Raw genomic sequence first — 21,582 nt, forward strand, 5'->3', positions numbered from 1 at the left:
ACTGTATTTTATTTTGTCAGATGCTATATTGTCTCTTTCTGTTGTATGTTATTTATGGCCCTCATAAACAGGTAGTTTTCCTTGTCTTACCCATACGTTTTAACAGGCAGGCATTTAAAAATAAAATTTATTTGAAAATATCTGAGTTTTAATGGCACAATTGTTGCTTACCTACCTACAATCGTACAGACATACAGCTACATCTATCCATCCATCTATGTACCTACCGACCGACCGACCGAGCAACCATCCATTAAAACCAAAGAAAACATATGAGAGTCAATCTACTACCACTACACTGCTAGTATCTCAACTTGTAGAAGCAGAAGAAAGCAACAACAGCAACATTAATATCTGTGTGTAGAAAAATGACGTATACACTCTCACGTTTTTTGAGGAAAAAGTATCTGTGTGTTTGGTCGTTTATTTACCCCCGCCAAGTTTAGTTTTCGAAGTGATTGACAAGCCCAGTGTGTATTTGCCTTCGAAACGCGTACGACGTGCTGTGCTGTGTTATAGACGACACGACGAGTAACAAAAAGAACAACAAGAAGACAACACAAAACAACAATAATAATAAAAATTTATAACAATATTTAAAAAAAAAAACAAAATATTATTATTTATTAGAAAAAATATTTTACAAAACATAAATAACTTCCAAACATTAATGCTTGAAAGTTTATTGTTTCAAAATAGAAAAAGTTTTTCCTTAGAAAAAAACGCAAAAATAACGTCGGCAAAAAATTTTTGCAAAAAAGTCTAAAAAACAACAACAAAATATGTTGAAGTAATAAATATTGAAAACAAAACTTTAAACAAAAGTATAACACAGCATTTTGTTTAACTGAAATTAAAAATAATAAACGTGAAAATTGTGTAACGGTAACGGGTTTTAGAGAAAAAAAGGAACTTAAAAACAAATACAACAATAAAAAATATTGAAAAGCAGTTGAAAGCTACAACATTTATAAACAAAACAAAAAAACATTCAAAATAAACGGTTAAAAAAGCCGTCGCTTTTTTTCGCGCGCGCGATTTTTTCGTTTTGGTTTTAAAATTAATTTTTATTATTTTTTGGTTTAAAATAAAGAAAAAACACTAATGTTTGTTTGTCTAAAAATCCTAATTTTAGAGGAACTGTGATAACAAAATAATAACTGGAAAAAAGCAAAAAATTTGTTTTCTTAACACAACTTATGTATACGATTTAAACATTAAAGAAACAACAACAAAATTCCTCTTCGTTATATATTTTTGTTCAAAATTAATTAAAGACCTTGCTTTATTTCAAACAAAAAAGAAAAAAAATTAACACTTCAATAACAAAAAAAAAAATGGATTTATGACATCTACTTCAGAAAATAACAACAAACAAACAAGAAAAATCTACCAAAAAATCTATCTACTGAAGAACAAGTCTACACCACGCAACCCTACAATTTAAAAATAAATTATTTAAATGAAAGCAACAACAACAACCATTTTTACTTAAAACAACAAAATCTATATATTGAAAATTTGTATACGAAAAAGAAAATTTCAAATTTCATTTTTAAAAAGAAGAAAATCCAAAAAGAATTAAAAAATAAAATATAAATGTGCCTAACCTATAACCAAACAACAACAACATAATATTTTAACATAACAAAATAATTTAAATAAAAAATAACAAGCAAGCTAAGCAGAAATTTTTTTAAATTTTTAGTTTATTTTTTTTGTAAAAAAAGTGACAAGTGATTTTTTTTGTTTTTTTTTTTCTCAAAAAAGAATAATAATCTTGCTTTTAATTTTGAAAAAAGAAAGTGCATAACTCAATAAATTAATAACTACAACTATAAACGGAAAAATATTTATTTTAAAATTAGTAAAAATATAAAATTCTACACTTCAATTTTCTTCTTTGCTGGGAATAAAGTTGAGTGTAGTTTTTTCTTTTGTTTAAATTCTTTTTACTAAAAAGTGGCACAAATCGGGTTGGACGTAGCTCCTAGAGCATTAATGGCTCAACCTAGGGTGAGTATTATTGTGAATGTTTTCTATAAAAAAAATATATATATAAATATTAGGACACACAAAGAAAAAGCTGTTATGGGAAAAGTGAAATTTAAAAAAAAAAATTTTTTTGAAAATTTTTTTGCGACGGTAAATTTTTTTTTAAAAATTGTAAATTGTTATTTTTGCGAAATATCATTTCTTAAGTTTATGTTAGCATTTTTATCAAGTTTTGCAAACTGACATCTTTACTTTGTTGTAGTAAATTTTCTAAGTTAATTGTTTTTGCAAACACAATTATTATAAATTGCTTCAGATCTGTTTCAAATTTGAGAATATTTTGTTTATTGGTTTTGAATTTTTAAAAATTTTGAGAAATTTTATTAATTTTAAGAATTTTGTGAAATTTGAAGAATTGTTAAAATTTATGATGAACTATTTGTTAGAATATGTTTAGCATGTTATTGATCATACTTTTCTTAATAATATTTCCTAAATTTTCGTTTAAAAGAGAAAATTATAATGATCTCTAGCCCTGATTATCTTCTGGTCTGGTTTTATTTTATCCTTAAGTTAAACTGACAGTTTTCATATAAAAATTATTTTAAACGGCAGAATATATGCCGGTCCAACGATAACTTAATATTGATATACACAGCAAAAAAAGAACTTCCAAAGAAGCGAAAAAGAAGTAGAATTTACTCCATGAAAGTACTGAAAAAGACTTGAAGAAGTGATGATTTTAACACAGGCTTGTCATAGGAGGGATGTCCTTTTTTCCTTCCCATAGGAGGGATGCCCTTTTTGATTCCAAATTCACTACTTCTGAAGTCATTCTTAAGAAGTAATTATTATGCTCTTTTTTTGGAAGTTATTCGTAAGTGAAATTGTATTATTATGGAATACAAATAATTTGACTTAAATAATATTAACATTAATAAGGGTAATAGATACATTTAAACACACAAAAATATAAGAACAAAAAAATATATCTTTAGCATTAAAAAAAATAAAATTATTTTCACTTCTTCGGAAGTCATTAAACATCACTTTCTCAAAAATTACAAAAATTCACTAATTGCTACTTTTGAAGTGGTGATAAATGTTATTCTTTTGGAAGTACTTCGCTTTATTTTTGCTGGGTAACGGGCCTTAAAACTTTTAACCAGTAGCTTTATTGAAATGAAGTTTTAAAGTTTATACTCACAATGTCCTGATACTGTTTAATCCAAAGATTTGTTTCATATTTTTATTAAAAATTATAGATCATGTCTTATAATTGTTGATGTTGAAATTTCCAAAAGATTTGTTTATAACTGTCAAAGTAATAGAGATTAAAAGAATTTCACAAAATTTCAGATTTTCCTTAAAAATTGAAAACTCTCCCAATTCACACAAGATAAACATACATAAATTCTCTATAACTCTATAACTTTAAATACCTGATCGTTTTAAAGAAACTGCAACTTTTTTCATAAAAATAAATTTTAATATTTTAGTAAAAAGACCTAATACTGTTTAATACAAAAGTTTTTTTTTTTTGATATTTTTATTAAAAATTATAGATCATGTCTTATAATTGCTAATGTTGAAATTTGTTTATAACTGTCAAAGTATTAGAGATTAAAAGAATGCAACAAAATTTCACATTTTCCTTAAAAATTCAAAACTCTCCTAATTCACGCATGATATACATACATAAATTCTCTATAACTCTATAACTTTAAATACCTGATCGTGTTATAATAGTTTATAAAGATTTCTCTTAAAAATTTTGAAAAAAATTAATTAAGTAAAACTTTTTTCATAAAAATCAATTTTAATATTTTATTGAAATGAAGTTTATACTCATAATGCCCTAATACTGTTTAATCCAAAGTTTTTTTTTGATATTTTTATTAAAAATTACAGATCATGTCTTATAATTGTTAATGTTATAATTTCCCAAAGTTTTGTTTATAACTGTCAAAGTAATAGAGATTAAAAGAATTTCACAAAATTTCAGATTTTCTTTAAAATTCAAAACTCTAACAATTCACGCATGACATACATAACTAAATTCTCTATATAACTCTATAACTTTAAATACCTGATCGTGTTATAAGAGTTCATAAATATTTTTTTTTTTTAAATTTAAAATAAATTTGAATTCGAAAACAAAAACTTTTTTGATAGAAATAAATTTTAATATTTTATTGAAATAAAGTTTTGAAATCTTTTTTATTTAGTGCTAAATTTATTACTTCTCTTTTTATTTAATTAAAAATTTATGTCTATTTTTTTCTAAATATTTTAATTAAATATTCAATTTTTAACCCTTATTAATTATTTTTAAGCTATTTGTTGTTGTTGCAGTTTTTGTTTAAATTTTCAAAACAATTGTTTTTTATAAAGTTTTTTTTGTATATGTTCTCTTGTTAATTTTGTTGAGTATTATATCAGAATTGTTTTAACTAGTTCTAATTACTGATAAAATCTTTAAAAAAAAAAGTTCTACATGGCTTGATCAATTATCTTTAGGCACGCAGCCAGTGTTAGGAGTTTGGTAGCGAAAACTATGTAACAAACTTAAAGATTCAAAATCATTATAAAATGCATTCACAATAAAATTTTGATAAATTTTATAAAAAAGATAAATGAATATTTTTTGTAAAGAGAAAATTTTAAATATAATACTTTTAGTTTTTTTTTTCAATTTATAAAATTGTGCTAAATTTTATTTTTAACGGAAATTATATTTAATTAAATTAACATGGTTTTTATTATTTTCAAACATAAGCTGTTATGTTTTGAAAAAAAAATGTGCGTGAGTGAGCAGAGAAAAAGTTCAAGTGTTTGCGTAAATTTTAATTTTTTAAAATTTTTTTAAAAACTTAATGTATAACACAAATAGCATAAACTTAAGAAATAAAATTTTGATAAAGAAAAAAATTAAAACACACATAGTGTGTATTAAGAAAATAAATTGCGTGCTGATGGTTCATTTAATTTAATGAGCCACGGCGTGCAGCACAAACTTATCTAAATGATTTTTTTTTTTCAAAACAAAAAAAAAAAAAAATTTTTAAGCTTCTTTATATTTGGCTTATTTTTTTGCTTAACAAAAAATATGTAACGTTTTCTTAAATTAAAAGTAATTTTGTTTAAGTATTAAAAATTAAACTAACAAATGTTAAGAAAACAAAATTAAAAAAAAAAAACAATTTTGTGTTTTTTTTTTTTAAATAAACAGCAAAGGAAGTTTAAGTTTTCTTAAACCGTTAACTTCAATAAAGTGATATGTTTTAAATTATATGTTAAGTTGTAAATTTGAGACCATAAACACTTTGCCAGGCTTAAGCAAAACTGAAAAAAAAGAAACGAAACCAATTTTCTTTAAAAACATATTAAGCAATTTTCTTAAGAAATTATTATTAAATACAATTGTGGCAATTGTTAGAGACAGCAATATACATACAACAAAGTATAATTATATTTAGCTTGAATGCCACACTCTAATTTCATAAGCACGCAATTGCAACATTATCGTCTTTGCAACATGCTGCTGCTGTTGTTTTAAATAAGAAGTGTTGGCAAAATATGCAAATAAACAAACACATACATTAAAATTTTTACAAACAAAACTTCAACAACAAAAAATTAAGATATTTGTGTAAAAAAAATATTTCAAAATTAAAGGAAAATTGCATAAAGAAAAAAATATTTCCCCAAATAAAATAAACATTTGGCCACATTTCATTAAACATTGTATGCAAGGTTTAAAAAATATTTATATTTTTTCAGCCTTACACTTTAAACGAATGCATTATTTAAATAATAAACAAATAAACAATTTAAAATAATAATAAAAAAATCTCTTTAAATGTTTTTGCAAAAAAAAAAAAAAAAAAAAAACAAAAACTGCACATGTTATTATTTCAAGCTATGGACAACAATTTTCGTTTATTTTGATGACCTGCTATAAACAAAAAAACAACACAAAATTAAATAAAACAACAAATTAAATATTAAACCATAAAAATAACCATAATATCAAACATTAAATGTTGTATAGTGCATTTAAATTTTTGTATTTAAAAAAAACTCTAACCATAGAATTTAATTTACAACTCTTTAAAAAAAATCACCTGAATATGTTTGTCTCTTTTTTTAATGTTGGTGTTAATTGTTTAAATAAATATCCATTTGAACTGTTTATTGTTGCTGAAGCTACTTAATACATGTTTAAGGTTTTTTTCCTCACACTGTATTTTTTTTATTGAATTGTTAGATTTGTTATTAAACAGTTTTAGCTAAATTTGTTAAACATAAAAATATGTGTTAATATATTATGACAACAATTATTAAAAGCAGTTTAATATGATTTAAATTATTGAAATTAGTTTAAAAGTAAATGTACCGTGAAAGATACTAAAAAAGAGGGGGAAGAAAGTACAGTGGAAAGAAAAATAGAGTTAATGAAGAAAATGTTAAGACCGAAGGACCATATAGAGTTATTTAAAGTAGAATAGTTTAAGGCCGAAGGACCTTATAGTTTTAAGATAGATTAATATTTAGATTTTCTGTTTCGAACTTAAAATATGGTGGTAAAACATTAATCAATGTTTTGAGAAATGTAGCTGTCATTATTATTAGCAAATTTTTAATAAATAAAGTCTTAATATGTTTTATAGTTGCTGGCCGAAGGATCATGAAATTTTGTTTAATTTTACTTAAGAATAAAAATATTGCCAAAATTTCCTATAAAAAATAATTTCATATTTTTTTTAAATTTTATTTTAACAGATAAAATCTTGCAAAAATTTAAAAAAAAAATAAGATAAAGCTTTTATTTCTTAACAAAAGTTTGATTCCATAAGAAAAATTTAGAATTGCTTTATTAGTAGTTACACGAGTTTAAGCCAAAAGTGTATGATGTTTAGTTTTAAAATAAAATATTAATTAAAAATTGAATTACTTAAAACAAAATATTGATCTAAGTCTAATCTAATTAATCTAATTAATAAAACTATTGCAATAGCATATGTTAAGGCTAAAATTAAAATTTGAGTATTTATGAAAATAATGAAAAATCTATAAATTTTATTTAGCGACGGAAAAATATAAATATAAATTTTTATAAAATATAGTTATAGCAAATCTAAAGTTAGCATTAGTATGAATAATGTTTATATTTACAGAGCTATTTACTAAGTATACTTTTAGGCAGACTATTCCTTAATGGCATTCAAGCTAAATATTAATACAACTAATTTCACTTAAATAATATAAAAACATTAATTAGGGTCCCAGCAAAAAAAGAACTTCCAAAGAAGCGAAAGAGAAGTAGAATTTACTCCAAGGAAGTACTGAAAAAGAGCTAAAGAAGTGATGATTTTATCACAGGCTTGTCATAGGAGGGATGTCCTCTTTATTTGATTCCAAATTCACTACTTCTGAAGTCATTCTGAAGAAGTAATTTTAATGCTCTTTTTTTGGAAGTTGTTTGGAAGCGATATTGTAGTATTATAGAATACAACTAATAGATCTTCAACATTGAAAAAAACAGAATTATTTTCGCTTCTTCGGAAGTCTTTAAACATCACTACCTCAGAAGAAAAAAAAAAATCAATTATTGCTATTTTTGAAGTGCCGATAAATGTTGTTATTTTGGAAGTACTTCGTTTTTTTGCTTGTTTAGCATATAGTCTAGGAAAGTTAATTGTTTTGTAATTTTTAAAACTTAATTTAAACAAATTATAAATAAAATCTCTTTTACACTTATTATTCGGATAAAAAAATTAATAAAATCATTTTATTTAAGGGCCATTTACTTAGTATACTTTTAAGCAAACCATTCCTTTCTTTCAGGCTTAAAAAAGGCATATAGTCTATCAAAGTTCAATTTTTTATAGATTTCAAAACTTAATTTAAAGAACATTTTAAATAAAATATAATTTTTTAATCCTACTCATATGTTTAAGTTGTTCTTATTTTTCTAAGGAAAAAATTAATAAAATCATTTTATTTAAGTACTTAAGGGCTATTTACTTAGTATACTTTTAGGCAGACTGTTCCCTAGCATATTTTCAGGCTTAAAAAAAGATTTATATATATTATAAACTTAATTTAAAGAAAATTTTAATAATTTATATTCTTTCAATCTATATTACTCATATATTTAACTTATACTTATTTTTCTGAGAAAAAAATTAATAAAATAATTTTAACTTGTTTTATAATAAAAAGAAATTCCTTTAGAACTTGTTTTATTTCATTTATTTATTTCTATAAAAATTCCATAAAAATTGATTGAATTTTATATAAATGTATATTTTGTTTTTTGACAATTAAGCGAAGAAAAAAAAGTTATAAATATTGCTTTAACATGCCTTAAAAATTAATTGTCTAACACCATTTATTTGAATCCCAAACCAAAACACAACCAAATAAACCTCAAATCAAATGTATAAGGAAACCTAAAACTAAACAAGAAATACAATTTATGGGAGTGTTAAACATTTGTCTTTCATAAAAAAATCGAAATTAAAGAAACTAAAAAAAAGAAAACACCCTCAAAATATAGTTAAAGGAAGGAAAAAAAAAGAAATTTAGAAAATAACGAACAAACTAATGACCCCTAAATAACTTATTTAATTAAAAAATTTAAAAATTCTTTAAAATCTTTGTTTTTTTTTGGTTAAAAACAAATGTTGCATATAACCTTTAAAAGGCAAATTGTTGCATTTATTATATGGAAAAAAAGAACAACAAATAGTTATTAAAACCACTCTAAACTGTCTGTAAATGTGTCTGGTTTTTAAAATAACAAATACTAAAATATATAAATTTCCATATACCAAAACATATACCTACATACAAAATTTTCCAATTTTTTTTTTACTATTTTGCAAGTCGAGTGTTAGTTTTTATATAAACATAGACATACATATAAGGCCATTAAAGGTTCACCCAGATCTTTTTTTTTTTCAAAAAAATCCAAAAAATAGAAAAACATAGATACAAAAGTGCAGGGTAAAAACAAAAATAAAAATGAAATTTGCATACGGGTTATACACACGTTGCAACAACAACAGATAATATGAATGCAATTTTATCATGGTTGCAGCATTAGCAAATAGGAAATATACAACAAAACTACGACCTAAAAACCAAAAAAGTTAGAAATACCAACTACACACAGACATTCCAAAATGTTGCCTTAAAAATACCTACAACATTTGAAACTCTACTAAAAATGTTGCTATGTTTTTATGTTTTTTTGTAGTTGGTTTAAACTAAACTTTCTATGGCTAAAAATCTAACCAACACATTCATTGTCACTTTTATGTAAAAATGTATATATAAAACTTGGTTTATATAGCTATACAATACATAGATATATATGTATGTATCTATACTTTGCATATGTATATGAAAAACACATGGTGTTGGTATTTGAATATTGCCACAAAATTGCAAACAATTCGCAATATTGCTGCAGCACTATGAGAAAAAAAAAATAGTAGAGAAAAAAGAAACATTAAGGCAAACAAATGTTGGTGACCATTGTTTTTAGTTTTTGATTTTTACACACACATGCATAGAAAAAAAAATCTGTAGCAACATTTTCAAGTTCATGTTGTTTGTTTGGAATAATTTTCATAAAAATGAAATTTATATGTTTAGATGGTTGCAACATACATATAAAACAACAAAAATATGTTTTATGTATGTTATAATAAAATTGCATATTTTTCTTGCTGCAATTGTTATTGTTGCGTAGATGATGATAAAAAGCTTTTATATGCTCATGCAACACTTTGGTTGAATTTCTAAAAGAGCAACAAAAACCAAACAGGAACAAGCCAACAGCAAAAAATGTTTTCTATGTATTTATAAAAAAAAGGCATTTTTAGTTAGAATGTTTTGTAGATGAAAGTGATTAAATGATTTATGGGCATAAAATGGTTTTAGTTAGACTTTATTTTATAGTTAAAACAAACAAAAAACTAGCACAAAGTATAGAAAAATGAAATATAAATAAATATGCAGAGAAAAATTAAATTAAAACAAATATATAAATAAGGAAGTTTTAAATATGGACAAAGTCACAAGCAAAAAAAGTAAAGTATTTTATATTTTTATATAATTTTTTACTAAAAGTCTGTTATATTGTATTAATTTTTATAATATTTTTTGCTTAATATTGTATAAAAATTCTGCAATTTAAAGTAATTGAGTTTTAAACAATTTCTTAAAAAAATCTTCTAGCAACATGTTGCAGTCAGAATTTTAAAAAAGTTTTTAAACCCACTTAAATAAGAAGCTTAAAGGATAAAAACTGTTTAATTATGTTTACTAGCAATTAGAAGCTTAAAAAATTGTATTTTAAACAAATAAAAAAAAAATTTTAGCAACATGTTGCAGCAACAATTTTAAAATTTTTTTAAATCAAAGTTTATTAAACCCACTTAAATAAGAAGCTAAAAATATATTTTATACAAATTTTTTAAACATGTTTCAGCAACATTTTCAAGCTTAAAAGCAATTAGAAGATAAAAATTCTAATTTTCTTATAATTATATGTTGACAACGAAATTTCTTTTGTAATTAACAAAACTACTGTATATTTAAAAATTAATCATAGCAACTATTTAAAAAAAAATATTAAAAATTTCAAACTAAATTACTTTATATTTTCAGACTAATTTTTTTTTTTTTTTTTTATTTAATTTACAAGTTCAGAAAACCAAGCCCTTGGGGCCAAATATGGCTTACATACTACTCCATAACAATACTTTCCAAAGTTATTTAAATAATGTAAATTGTGACAGAATAATAAAAGTTAAAGTGTGATATACATATATAAATTATAAAATAATTGTTGAAACGAATGTAGCGATAACAAAAAAAAAATATTATTTTTGAGTAATGAATTATGAATTATAATAATTAAGCATTATGTTCATTAAAATGTTTAAATATTTTTTTCTTAAAAATCTGATTAGAGTAAGAAAAATTTTTAATTTCCCTAGGTAGCGTATTCCACACTCTCGAAACTCTCACTTGAAATGACTTTTCATATACTGCAGATGCAATGTGGGGAAATATTAATTGAGGATTCCTCAACGATTTAGAAAATTTAAAAGTGTCAGCGATGTATATAGGACAATTATTCTTGATAATCTTATAAAAGAGTAATAAAATTTTTTAATTTTAATTTTATAATTTTAACGCAATTTAGTTTTATAAAATTTATCAGTTTGACTTTTTTTAAAAATTTCCTAGAAAATTTCTTTTTAAGCGTTTCAAACCCTATACCTCAGCCCTTTAGCCGTAATAATAACAAATAAATCGCGTGTTTTCTATATTTAAATAAACGTTTTTAAACCATCATCATCTTTTAGTATATATGCTCAGAAAATAAATATGTATTAAATATAAAATAGAAAAAAACAACAACAACAACGACAACCTTAAAATTCTCGCTAAAAACAAAAAAGAATAAAATTATGAACTTAATAGACGAAAAACACGTAAATGAACTACTAAAGTTAAAAAAAAATAAAATTTTTACAAGAACTATGTTCACAAAACTATCATAATCAGCAAAAATTTTGTATATATAATAACAAAAAAAGCATGATGATGTTTATGATTTCTGTATATTGTATACATGTTTATATAAATATTATTATGAATTTATTTACAACATGTTTTTTTTTGTGAATATTCTTCACGTGTTCAAGTCTAGTATATACTACTACGTTATTATTTTACATTCTATTTAACCGTTTCTAAGTGGGGGGCGTAGCACCAAGCTACCTACCTTCAATTCTTGTTTAGTTCCAAAACTTTAGAAAATTCTTAACAATAAAAGAACAGAAAGCAAAAAAGAAAAAAAAGAAATACATAAACTTGCATAATAAGTTTTGACGTAGTATACTGCTTTACCCAAGTTAGTTTGAGCTAACAAGCGGCTAGAGGGGGTATCTACAGCAACATTATTTAATAGATTAAAGTAAATGTAGACTAGATGTTGTTATGATGTTGTCAAAAACATTTATATCATGTTGATATATTTTTTTTGGGGGGAGATTTTTCTAAAGGTAGTGGGTGTTTTTTCCAAAAAAATCAATATATTTTCTTATTTTTTTCTAGTGTCTGTATTAAATTTTTCTTTAAATTTATTTCTTATTATGTTAATTTTTTTCTTTTTGTTTAATAAATATTGTTTAAAAATATATATCAATTTCATCTTAATATATTGACTAATGTTTGTTAGAGGTCATTATCTTAGTTTTTGATTTTATGTAGCAGTAAGGGTCATTGCCTACAAACATTTTTTTAAAAAAACACAATTTTTGTTGTTGAATCTATTTTTGTTTAAAACTAGTTTTATTTTTAGCTTTGAAAACATTTTTTAGATGTTTGTTAATAATTATTAAAACCCAAGAAGAAGAAAAAAACCAGAAACTCATAATTTAAGGTTAGACAGATAACAAAACCAAAAATAATACAAAAAATAACAATTTTAATTTTTGGTTATAGTTTTAAGTTAGTCTTTAAGTTATAAATAATTTGTAGATATCAAAATCTATTTGCATAAATTAATTCAAAAACAAAAATTTATATGGAAAATAGAATAGTTGAGATTAAAATTGATACTGATTAAAATAAAATTAACGAAAATTAGTAAAAAATGATAAATAATTAATGAAGATTATAAAATATATAATTTACTTGTTGCTGAAACATTAAAACCTCTAACAACTTGTTGCTGCAACATTTAAAAATCTTATGGAAAATAGTTGAGATTAAAATTTATACTTATTAAAATAAAATTAATGAAACGTAGTGAAAAATTATAAATAATTTATAAAGATTTGAAATAGTATAAGTTTGTTGTTGCTGAAACATTAAAACATCTAACAACTTGTTGCTGCAACATTTAAAAATCATATGGAAAATAGTTGAGATTAAAATACTGATTAAAAGAAAATTAACGAAAATTATTGAAAAATGATAAATAATTTATAAAGATTTGAAATTGTATAAGTTAGTTGTTGCTGAAACATTAAAACATCTAACAACTTGTTGCTGCCACATTTAAAAATCATATGGAAAGTAGTTGAGATTAAAATTGATACAGATTAAAATGAAATTAATGAAAATTAGTGTTAAATATTTTATGACGAATAGAAAATGTATAAGTTAGTTGTTGCTGAAACATTAAAACATCTAACAACTTGTTGCTGCAACATTTAAAAATCTTATGTAAAATAGTTGAGATTAAAATTGATACTGATTAAAATATAATTAACGAAAATTAGTTTTAAATAATTAATGAAGATTATAAAATATATAAGCTAGTTGTTGCTGAAACATTAAAACCTCTAACAACTTGTTGCTGCAACATTTAAAAAATCTTAAAAATTTTCCTTAAACTCTTTATCTTAGCTGTACATTCATTTAATAATAATTTAAGTAAACATTTTCTAAAAATGTTTAGCCACAATGTTGCTGCAACATTTTGGCTTTAAAATCTTTGTTTTTAGCAACAACTTGTTGCTGCAGCATTTAAAAATCTTAAAATTTATTTCTTAAACACTTTAGCTTAGCTGTACATTCATTTAATAATAAATTAAGTAAACATTTTCTTAAAAATGTTTAGCCACAATGTTGCTGCAACATTTTGGCTTTAAAATCTTTGTTTTTAGTTTATTTTTTTGTGCAAATTTATTAAAGTTTTCATGTGAATTTCTTGTCAAGTTTATGTTTTTAACTAAGTTAATTTAAATATACTTTAATTCTATTTAATAATACCGTTTGTTTTGGTTTTTTGCATTTAAACTACAAAAAAAATTGCATTTCCTGTTTCCTGTTCTAAAACCATTTGTTTTCTATATGTTTTTTTTGCTCTCACTGGCTTTAAAAATTTTCCCAATATTTTGTTTTTAAGCTGCTTTATCTATGCTTCTTTTTTTTGTGCTTCTCCTCTACAATTTTGTAATGTTGGTAATTGTGAATGAAAAAAAAAAACAACAACAAAATTAGCATAACAACTTTATAGTTTAACTACTTTTAGACAATCTTTGCAGTAGTAGTAGTAGTAGTTTTTTGCCTGCTTTTATTATAACGTTTCTGTACAAATCAAGCACAAAAAAAATGTTTTATATATATTGTAGTAAATGACAAATATCTGAACCGCGACTTTAACCCACAAAACTTGAACAATAAAACAACAACTTGCTGGAAAATAAAGAAAAAACTGCAGTGTTTTTTAAACTTTTTCTTTACAAAGCACATGGTGGCTTGAAGAATTTGTTGATTTTTTTTGTTAACTCTTGGCTTAATGCTGCTGCTGCACATTTTATTTAAAAATGCATGTATGTGAAATGAAGTCTTTTGCTAATCTTGTGTATGTATCTGGAGGACAATTTTTGTTATTGTGGGGAACTATATGAAAGACAATCTGGTTATAAAACTACAATAGCAGCAGCTTTGATATTGAGAAAGGTTTTATAGGCAGAGCACAAGCAAAACAATTGTATGAAATCTAAAAGTTTGTGTTATGAATTAAGGCTAAAAAAACCTTTAAAATCTTTAAAAGACTTTTTATGAGTGGTATACCATACAAAAGAGAGTGCAAAAAGGAAAAAAAGTGCAGGTGGTTTTTCCAGGTTGCTAAAGAATACATACTTTTTTTTTAATAAAATATAAAGTACTTACACAAAATAAGATTTTAATCATTAACACTTGTCTTATAAATAAACAGATTTAATGAAAAGATGAAGACTATTCCTTAAACCCCTTTTTATTGAAAAAAAAAACCAGGCTTGACATTTACATCAATGTGTCAATTGCTGCTTAAAGATTTTAACTAATAGATAAGTCGTCTACTATAACTTTAAGCAAAACAGTTTTCAGCGATTCCAAAAAAAAAAACTAAAGTAGACAAAATATTTGCTTTAATAAAAAACCCAAGAATATATTTTTTTCTTAAGATTTTGCAAAAAGATTTCTCATACTAGTTTTATATAAAACATTAGTCATTCCCAGTTTATAACCATACACGACTCCTCACAACCTGCAGAAATCATTTTGTCAAATTGAATAACATGAAATACAACAAAAAAATCAAGCTGAACAAAAAATTATATGCAGTGTGAACACTCAAGTTTAAAAGTTTTGTATTTTTATAATGATAAAAATCTTAACAATCATCTTTTTTCATTGTCGTTGATGTATATTTTAATTCTGTACTTTAGCAGTGTGTTAAAACAACAACTTTTTTTCCTTCTTCAATTTTTTTCTTCAACAACTTTTTCTTTAAACTTTTAAACGTGGTTGTCATTGTCAAGTAAGTGTTTAGGTTTAGCTTATTTTTTTCTGTTCGATGTTTACAACAAAAATTAAAAAAAAGTTTTGTGCACTTTTTTGTTGTTGTTGTTGTTATAATAATAAAGTGGCGTTAAAGAAGTTTAGTGTTTGTTGTTTTCCCTCTATAGTTTTGATGGTGTTGATGTATTGTTTAAATGAAAGACGTAGTTTAAAACCGTTTAAACAAAAAGTAAGAAAAAAATTATATTATTGTATATAAAAATTTTATTTAAACGTTTAAACGAGCTAGCGTACGAAAGAAGACAGTCAGTCAGTCAGTTTAGCCAGCAATCATTTATTTGTTGTTTGGAGTTTAATTTTGTATGCAAAAAACGTTAAAACATAAAGTTAAGGCTGTTATTACAAGGTCAAGCTTATTATTATTGTTATTTGTGATTTTGTTTGTTGTAGCTGCTTTACGTTGATGATCATGATATTTTGATAAATATACACGTTTTTTTCACAGAAACCTGGCTGGTTATGGGTGACAAAAGAATGTTTTTTTTACTTTTTTTCAATTTGGGACTTTATTTAGTGTGTGGGAATATTTTTGAAAATATTTTAACGTATTGTTGCTGCCCAATAATAAATTAAGCTAAAATATAGGTTTACTATAAGAGAAAATCGTTAAAATGACAACAAAATGCATAAAAACAATGGGTAACATGTTGCTGCAACATTTTTCAAAACTCTCCAAAACAGCTTTTTCTTAAAAATTCTTAAAGAATTAAAAAAAAATCTTTAAAAATGTTTTATATTTTGTAATAATAATGTAATTTTTTCTATTTTTTTTTTCTATACAAAATGTTTAGTATGACGATGGCCTGCACGGCTATGGTATGGATTCGGGTGCTGCAGCAGCTGCCATGTATGATCCACATGTTGGTCATCGGCCGCCTGGATTACAAGGCCTACCATCACATCATTCACCACACATGACACATGCTGCTGCAGCAGCGGCCACAGTTGGAATGCATGGCTACCATACAGCTGGCGCTGGTGGCCATGGTACCCCTAGTCATGTATCACCGGTTGCTAATCATTTAATGGGTGCAATACCCGAAGTACATAAACGTGATAAGGATGCTATATATGAGTAAGTAACAACAATACCAGTCACCAAAATGCTATCAAAACAATAAAAATCTCTAGAAAAATCTCAAATTTAACGCTCGTGTGCCTTTCTTTTGACTTCCTTTTTATGTAGACAAAGACAAAAGTGTGTTGGAAAGAGCATGAGTGGTGTGTCCTACGTTTATTTAATTAAGGTGTTTTTTGAAATTTTATTTTGTAGGCGTAGTAGCCAGAAAACCCCTTAAAAACTTAAATGCCAAAATTAGGGGTTTGTTAAATGTTAAGAAAGCAAATACCTTAAGTTAGATAACAGGGTATAAGGTGCTAAATTTATGTGTCTAGAATTTATAATTTTTTATTTTAAATTGCTCTCTTTTTAAAAGGCTTTTCTACTACATTTATTGCTTTTTTTTCAAAAAGGCATCAATCATTTTAATTTTTAATTAATCTGTTATTAAACTCTCATATACTCATAAGAAAACAAATAAACCAAGAAATATGAATTTTTATATTTACAAATACAAAGCAAAAATAAAACTCACCCTTTTTTTCCATAAAAGCCTGCAAAGAGAACAGAAAGAAAAAATATATAAATAATATGATTATTATTTGTATATTAATTTAAACCACTTAACAAACATCTTAAAGAGTGTTAAATACTTGTCAGTTATTATTGACAGATATGACATATTTGTCATATTTTTGAAATGTTAAGAAAGGAAAAAACAGATGTAAATTATTGAAATATATGTATTAATTATAAATAATAATTTCATTTTTATTTAGTTTAAATAAATGAAAAAAAAAACAACGTATAGCATATGATTGATATAAGAGGCAGGAAATTGTTAAATGCTACAATTAAAATAATAATAATGATTTACAAAAGACATTATTAAACAATAAATATAGCATTTAATAAATATTTATGTTTTTAAGACATTTAATAACTAACGCACTTTTAAGTAAATTTTATATTGAAAAAGGTGTTGTAAAGCTGTATTTCTTTGTAAATGTTGCTGAATTTTGTTTTGAACAAGTTTAGAAATGTTTTATTTGGTTCAAAATTGTATTAAAAAGACTCTATTGCACATTTTGTAAGATTTTTAACCTTAGCAACATTTTATGTTGCAGCAACATGTTGCTAAGAAATTTCATAATTTTGACTAAAAATTACAGGAAATTAATTAAAACTACTACAAAATAACTTCTTTTCTATAATGTCTATGAATTTTGATTGATTTTCCTTTTAATTATGTCATTTTATTATCATTTAACACCTTCTGCTGGTACATTTGTTTTTATTTTTCTATTTTATTGTAACCAACTACTAACTTCCAGACAATTTAGTTGTTTTGTATTTATATAATAAACTTGCACACAGCAAACCTTTTGCCAGCAATTTTATTTTATGGCCCTAATCATAAAAGTTAATAATTACGGAAGAATCCCTCAATAAAACTTACACAAACGACATTATATTATAAGTATGTGTATGTATACAGTGTACAATCAAACTGTGTGAGATAACATTTTTGGTCTTGTAAGGAAGGCACCATGACTAGTACAACACAGTTCGAACTATACACATTTTTGCTGACTTCATACATACAATTTACTTCTTTATTAAGAACTTAACACCTTTTACTTCAAGTGTCTGTTACTTTTTTTTTGCCCGTTGGTTGTTTATTTACCTTTCAGTGCATTTCTTGCAATTCTACTTTATATCTCTAGGGCTTACCACTTAAAATTTCAAATGAAATTTTTTTTAATAAAAACTAAACACATGTAAAAATATCACACTTTTTTTTCACCAAACTATTGTATGAAAAGCAGCAAATGATGACGACAAGTGTCTAAATGAAAAAAGGAAAAAAACGCAAGTCATTTAATTAAGAAGGTTTGGTTATTATTAAAAAACCCTTAAACTACTACAGGACCTTATATAAAACTCATTAGTGTTTACAGCCAAAATATGTTAAAAGAAATTACTTTTAAGCCATGTGGAACATGAAAATTGAAATTTGAAAACACCCGCTAAATGGACAAAACCAAAAAAAAAAAAAAATTAGAACATTTAACAAATGATTATTATGGCAGAAATTTCATTAGAAGGTCTTTGAAACAACTAATTGAAAAATTATAGTATTTCAGGGGTTAAACGAAAACAAAAACTACCCAAAACTGTCTGAGCCTTGTTTACGTTACTTTTCATTCTTCAATTTCAAACTCAGGTGCAATTTGTTTTAGATGTTTTATAATCCTTCAAACAAACACAAGAGAAACCGGAAAGTGAGCATTCATTGTTGAAACATAAATGGTCAGTTTGTAGGAAAAAAAAAAAACTAAAGCAGATGTTTTTTTTCTTGTTCTAGAAAATAAAAACAAATTTCTTTCTTTTTGTTTTAAAAAATTTGCATAAGTTTAAGAAAGAGACGGCAAAAGTATTATAACAATATTTAACTCAACTACACCGTTTCATTATTATAAATTATAATTTGTCATTTATTTTTTCTTTTTTCATATATAAAGAAAATTGTAAACAATTTGTCATTTAATTCTTAAAGAAAGCAATAATTTTTTTGTTTTAGCAGAAAACACTACTATTTATGTACTAAACGAAAAGAAAATCATTTTTGACATAAATTGGTCAAAACCCTATCAACAAATGTGTCTAAACTGTCAACGATGACATTGCAAATGTTTACAATTTTATAATCTTTCTTTCATTCTGATGATGTCTCGACATAAAATGAGAATGAACATGATGAAATTTATTTTTGCTCTCTTTTCGTAGACAAACAAACTATCAGGCTGTTTATATGTATATAAATATTAAAATTTGTTTTTGTTATTGTTGTTAATGGTTTTGAAAATTTTGACAGTTAAAAAGATGGTAATAAATTACTCACAACACAAAATATTGTATATGTATACAAACTTACACTCAAATGTTTGTGTTGTATACAGTAGCCTTTAAAAACATTCAACAGCAACATGAGCAACAACAGCAGCAGCAGCTACAATTTTATTTAAAAAGATTTATTACAATTTCGTGCATTGTACGAAAAAAAAACAGGCCTCCTTTTGAAAATGTCAAAACAATTTACACATGATTATATTGATTTTTTTATTTATATTTCTTTTTTCATAAAACAATCTGTTGATTGTAAACAAAAGTTTATTTAATGAAATAAAAGGCGGGAACAAAATTTTGGTTATTAAAAACTCCACAACATTTAGTGTTTGTTTAATGTAAACAAATTTTCTTAAAATATAAAATTTTTGTGTAAAAACCTTTTCAATATACATTTTTAAGCATTTTAAGCTTTAGCAACATTTTATGTTGCAGCAACATGTTTCAGCAACATTTTTAAAAAATACTCAAATTGAAGTAATTTAATTAAAAAACAAATATAAACTTAAGATTACTTCAATTGATCTATGTTTACATTACCATATAACACTCTCCAGCTGTTAAGTAAGCGCCAAACAAAAAATACCTTAAAAAATCATTACTTTTTCTTAATCACTTTCAATATCATTTCATAAATACTATAATTATTTGAAAAATACAAATGGTAGCAATACTGACTCTCTTGGTTTGTCTTGCTTAATCACCATACATACATACATACTCATAAAAATCTAAAATTGGCATTTCAAAAATGCATAGCATTTCCTTTAACTTATGCTCTAATTAAAATACCAAATGTTCAAAAAACAACTTATATACACATACTTAAGATACACAAAATTAGAAGAAGTAAAGAAAAAATCACCACACTATACTTTCTATTACTAAGTATGTGGTATTTAATGAGTGTGTTTATACACTCATTCTAAAATACACCGACCGCACCACCGCCACCACACACTATTTTATACGCATTTTATATCTATCTGGTATCTATTGAAAAAATTATACACGTACCGAGAAAAAAAGAAGAAAAAAAAATTAGATAGATAAATAGATATAGAATCAAATATTCCTTATATGATGACGGCGGTTTCTTGTCGCCATTAGTGTAAACAAATTTAAGCAATATGAAAATGTTGTCGATGATCAGCAGCAGCATCATAATGATGATCGTGGCTGTCTGTCTCATGAGATGAGATGTGTGGAAAAGAGATTTTTGTAGTTTTCATTGTGGAATTATAATCAATTCAATTGTATTTGTTTATTTTATTAATAATATTTTTTTTCTTATAAATTAATTTCAACAATTTATTTCTCGCCCTCTATAGACATCCCCTATTCCCGCTGTTGGCTCTGATATTTGAAAAATGTGAATTGGCCACATGTACGCCCAGAGAACCTGGTGTGCAAGGTGGTGATGTATGTTCGTCAGAATCATTTAATGAAGATATTGCAATGTTTAGTAAACAGGTAAGTTATATTATAGCTAATTAAAATTATATAAACATAGATTATTTAAATATAGAAATCAATCAAAGATTAAAGGCAACATGAGGCTTCAACATTTGAAAAATATATAACTAAAAAGAATAATAGAATTTAAAAGTTTAGTATATTGTAAGATAAGTTTTCAATACAAATTTATTTAGCAACATGTTGCTGCAACATATGTTTTTTCTGTTTTTAAAGTAAAAAAAATATTTTATAATAAATTTAAACAATAAATTCAATTAAATTTTCTATGAAGCAACATGTTGCTGCAACATTAGCAAATGAACAGACAATTTTTTTTATATATAAAAAAATTATTTTAAAAAGTAAATATTTTTGTTGTGTTTTGGGTTTTTATCTGTTATTTTTTATATTATCTTATTAAGCAGAACCAAATATGAATCATTTTGTTGTAGTATAGCGTTATATTTATACATTAAACATCTTACAATAATGATGATCTTTATTTTGTGGCACTTCATTAATCATCACTACAAAACAGCTAAAACGACGACGTCATTTAACTTTTTTAGTTTTATTTTTGATTTTTTTTATTTCTGCTTGGAACCCCCTCTCTTAATGTTATTTGTAAGATATTGTGGGGTACCAAAAATAAAAAAAAAAGTTTATTTTGTTTTTTATTCAAAAAGAACCAAAACATTAAATTTCAACATATGAAAATGATCATGATCATAAATACAAACAGACAGACATTTAAATGGAAAGACAGACTATAA

General features: G+C 24.4%; 1 protein-coding gene across 4 annotated transcripts in view; it reads left to right on the plus strand.

Moving 5' to 3' along the window:
• Positions 1-268: 268 nt before the first annotated feature.
• Positions 269-21,582, plus strand: part of LOC119604243 (homeobox protein homothorax) — a 160,595-nt gene continuing 139,281 nt past the window's right edge. Inside the window, exons 1-3 of one of the 4 annotated variants that reach the window (XM_037956744.1) lie at positions 269-2,016; positions 16,173-16,456; positions 20,683-20,824. In XM_037956744.1, coding sequence (XP_037812672.1) covers positions 2,002-2,016; positions 16,173-16,456; positions 20,683-20,824 — 441 coding nt within the window. In that variant the 5' untranslated portion in view covers positions 269-2,001. The remainder of the gene's footprint in view (positions 2,017-16,172; positions 16,457-20,682; positions 20,825-21,582) is intronic. The other 3 variants (XM_037956734.1, XM_037956758.1, XM_037956752.1) reach the window with 3 other exon arrangements.

Source organism: Lucilia sericata, unplaced genomic scaffold (assembly GCF_015586225.1).
Source record: "Lucilia sericata isolate MDLA Ls3-8-SP2 unplaced genomic scaffold, ASM1558622v1 Contig000012F_arrow, whole genome shotgun sequence".
Taxonomy (NCBI): Eukaryota; Metazoa; Arthropoda; class Insecta; order Diptera; family Calliphoridae; genus Lucilia; species Lucilia sericata.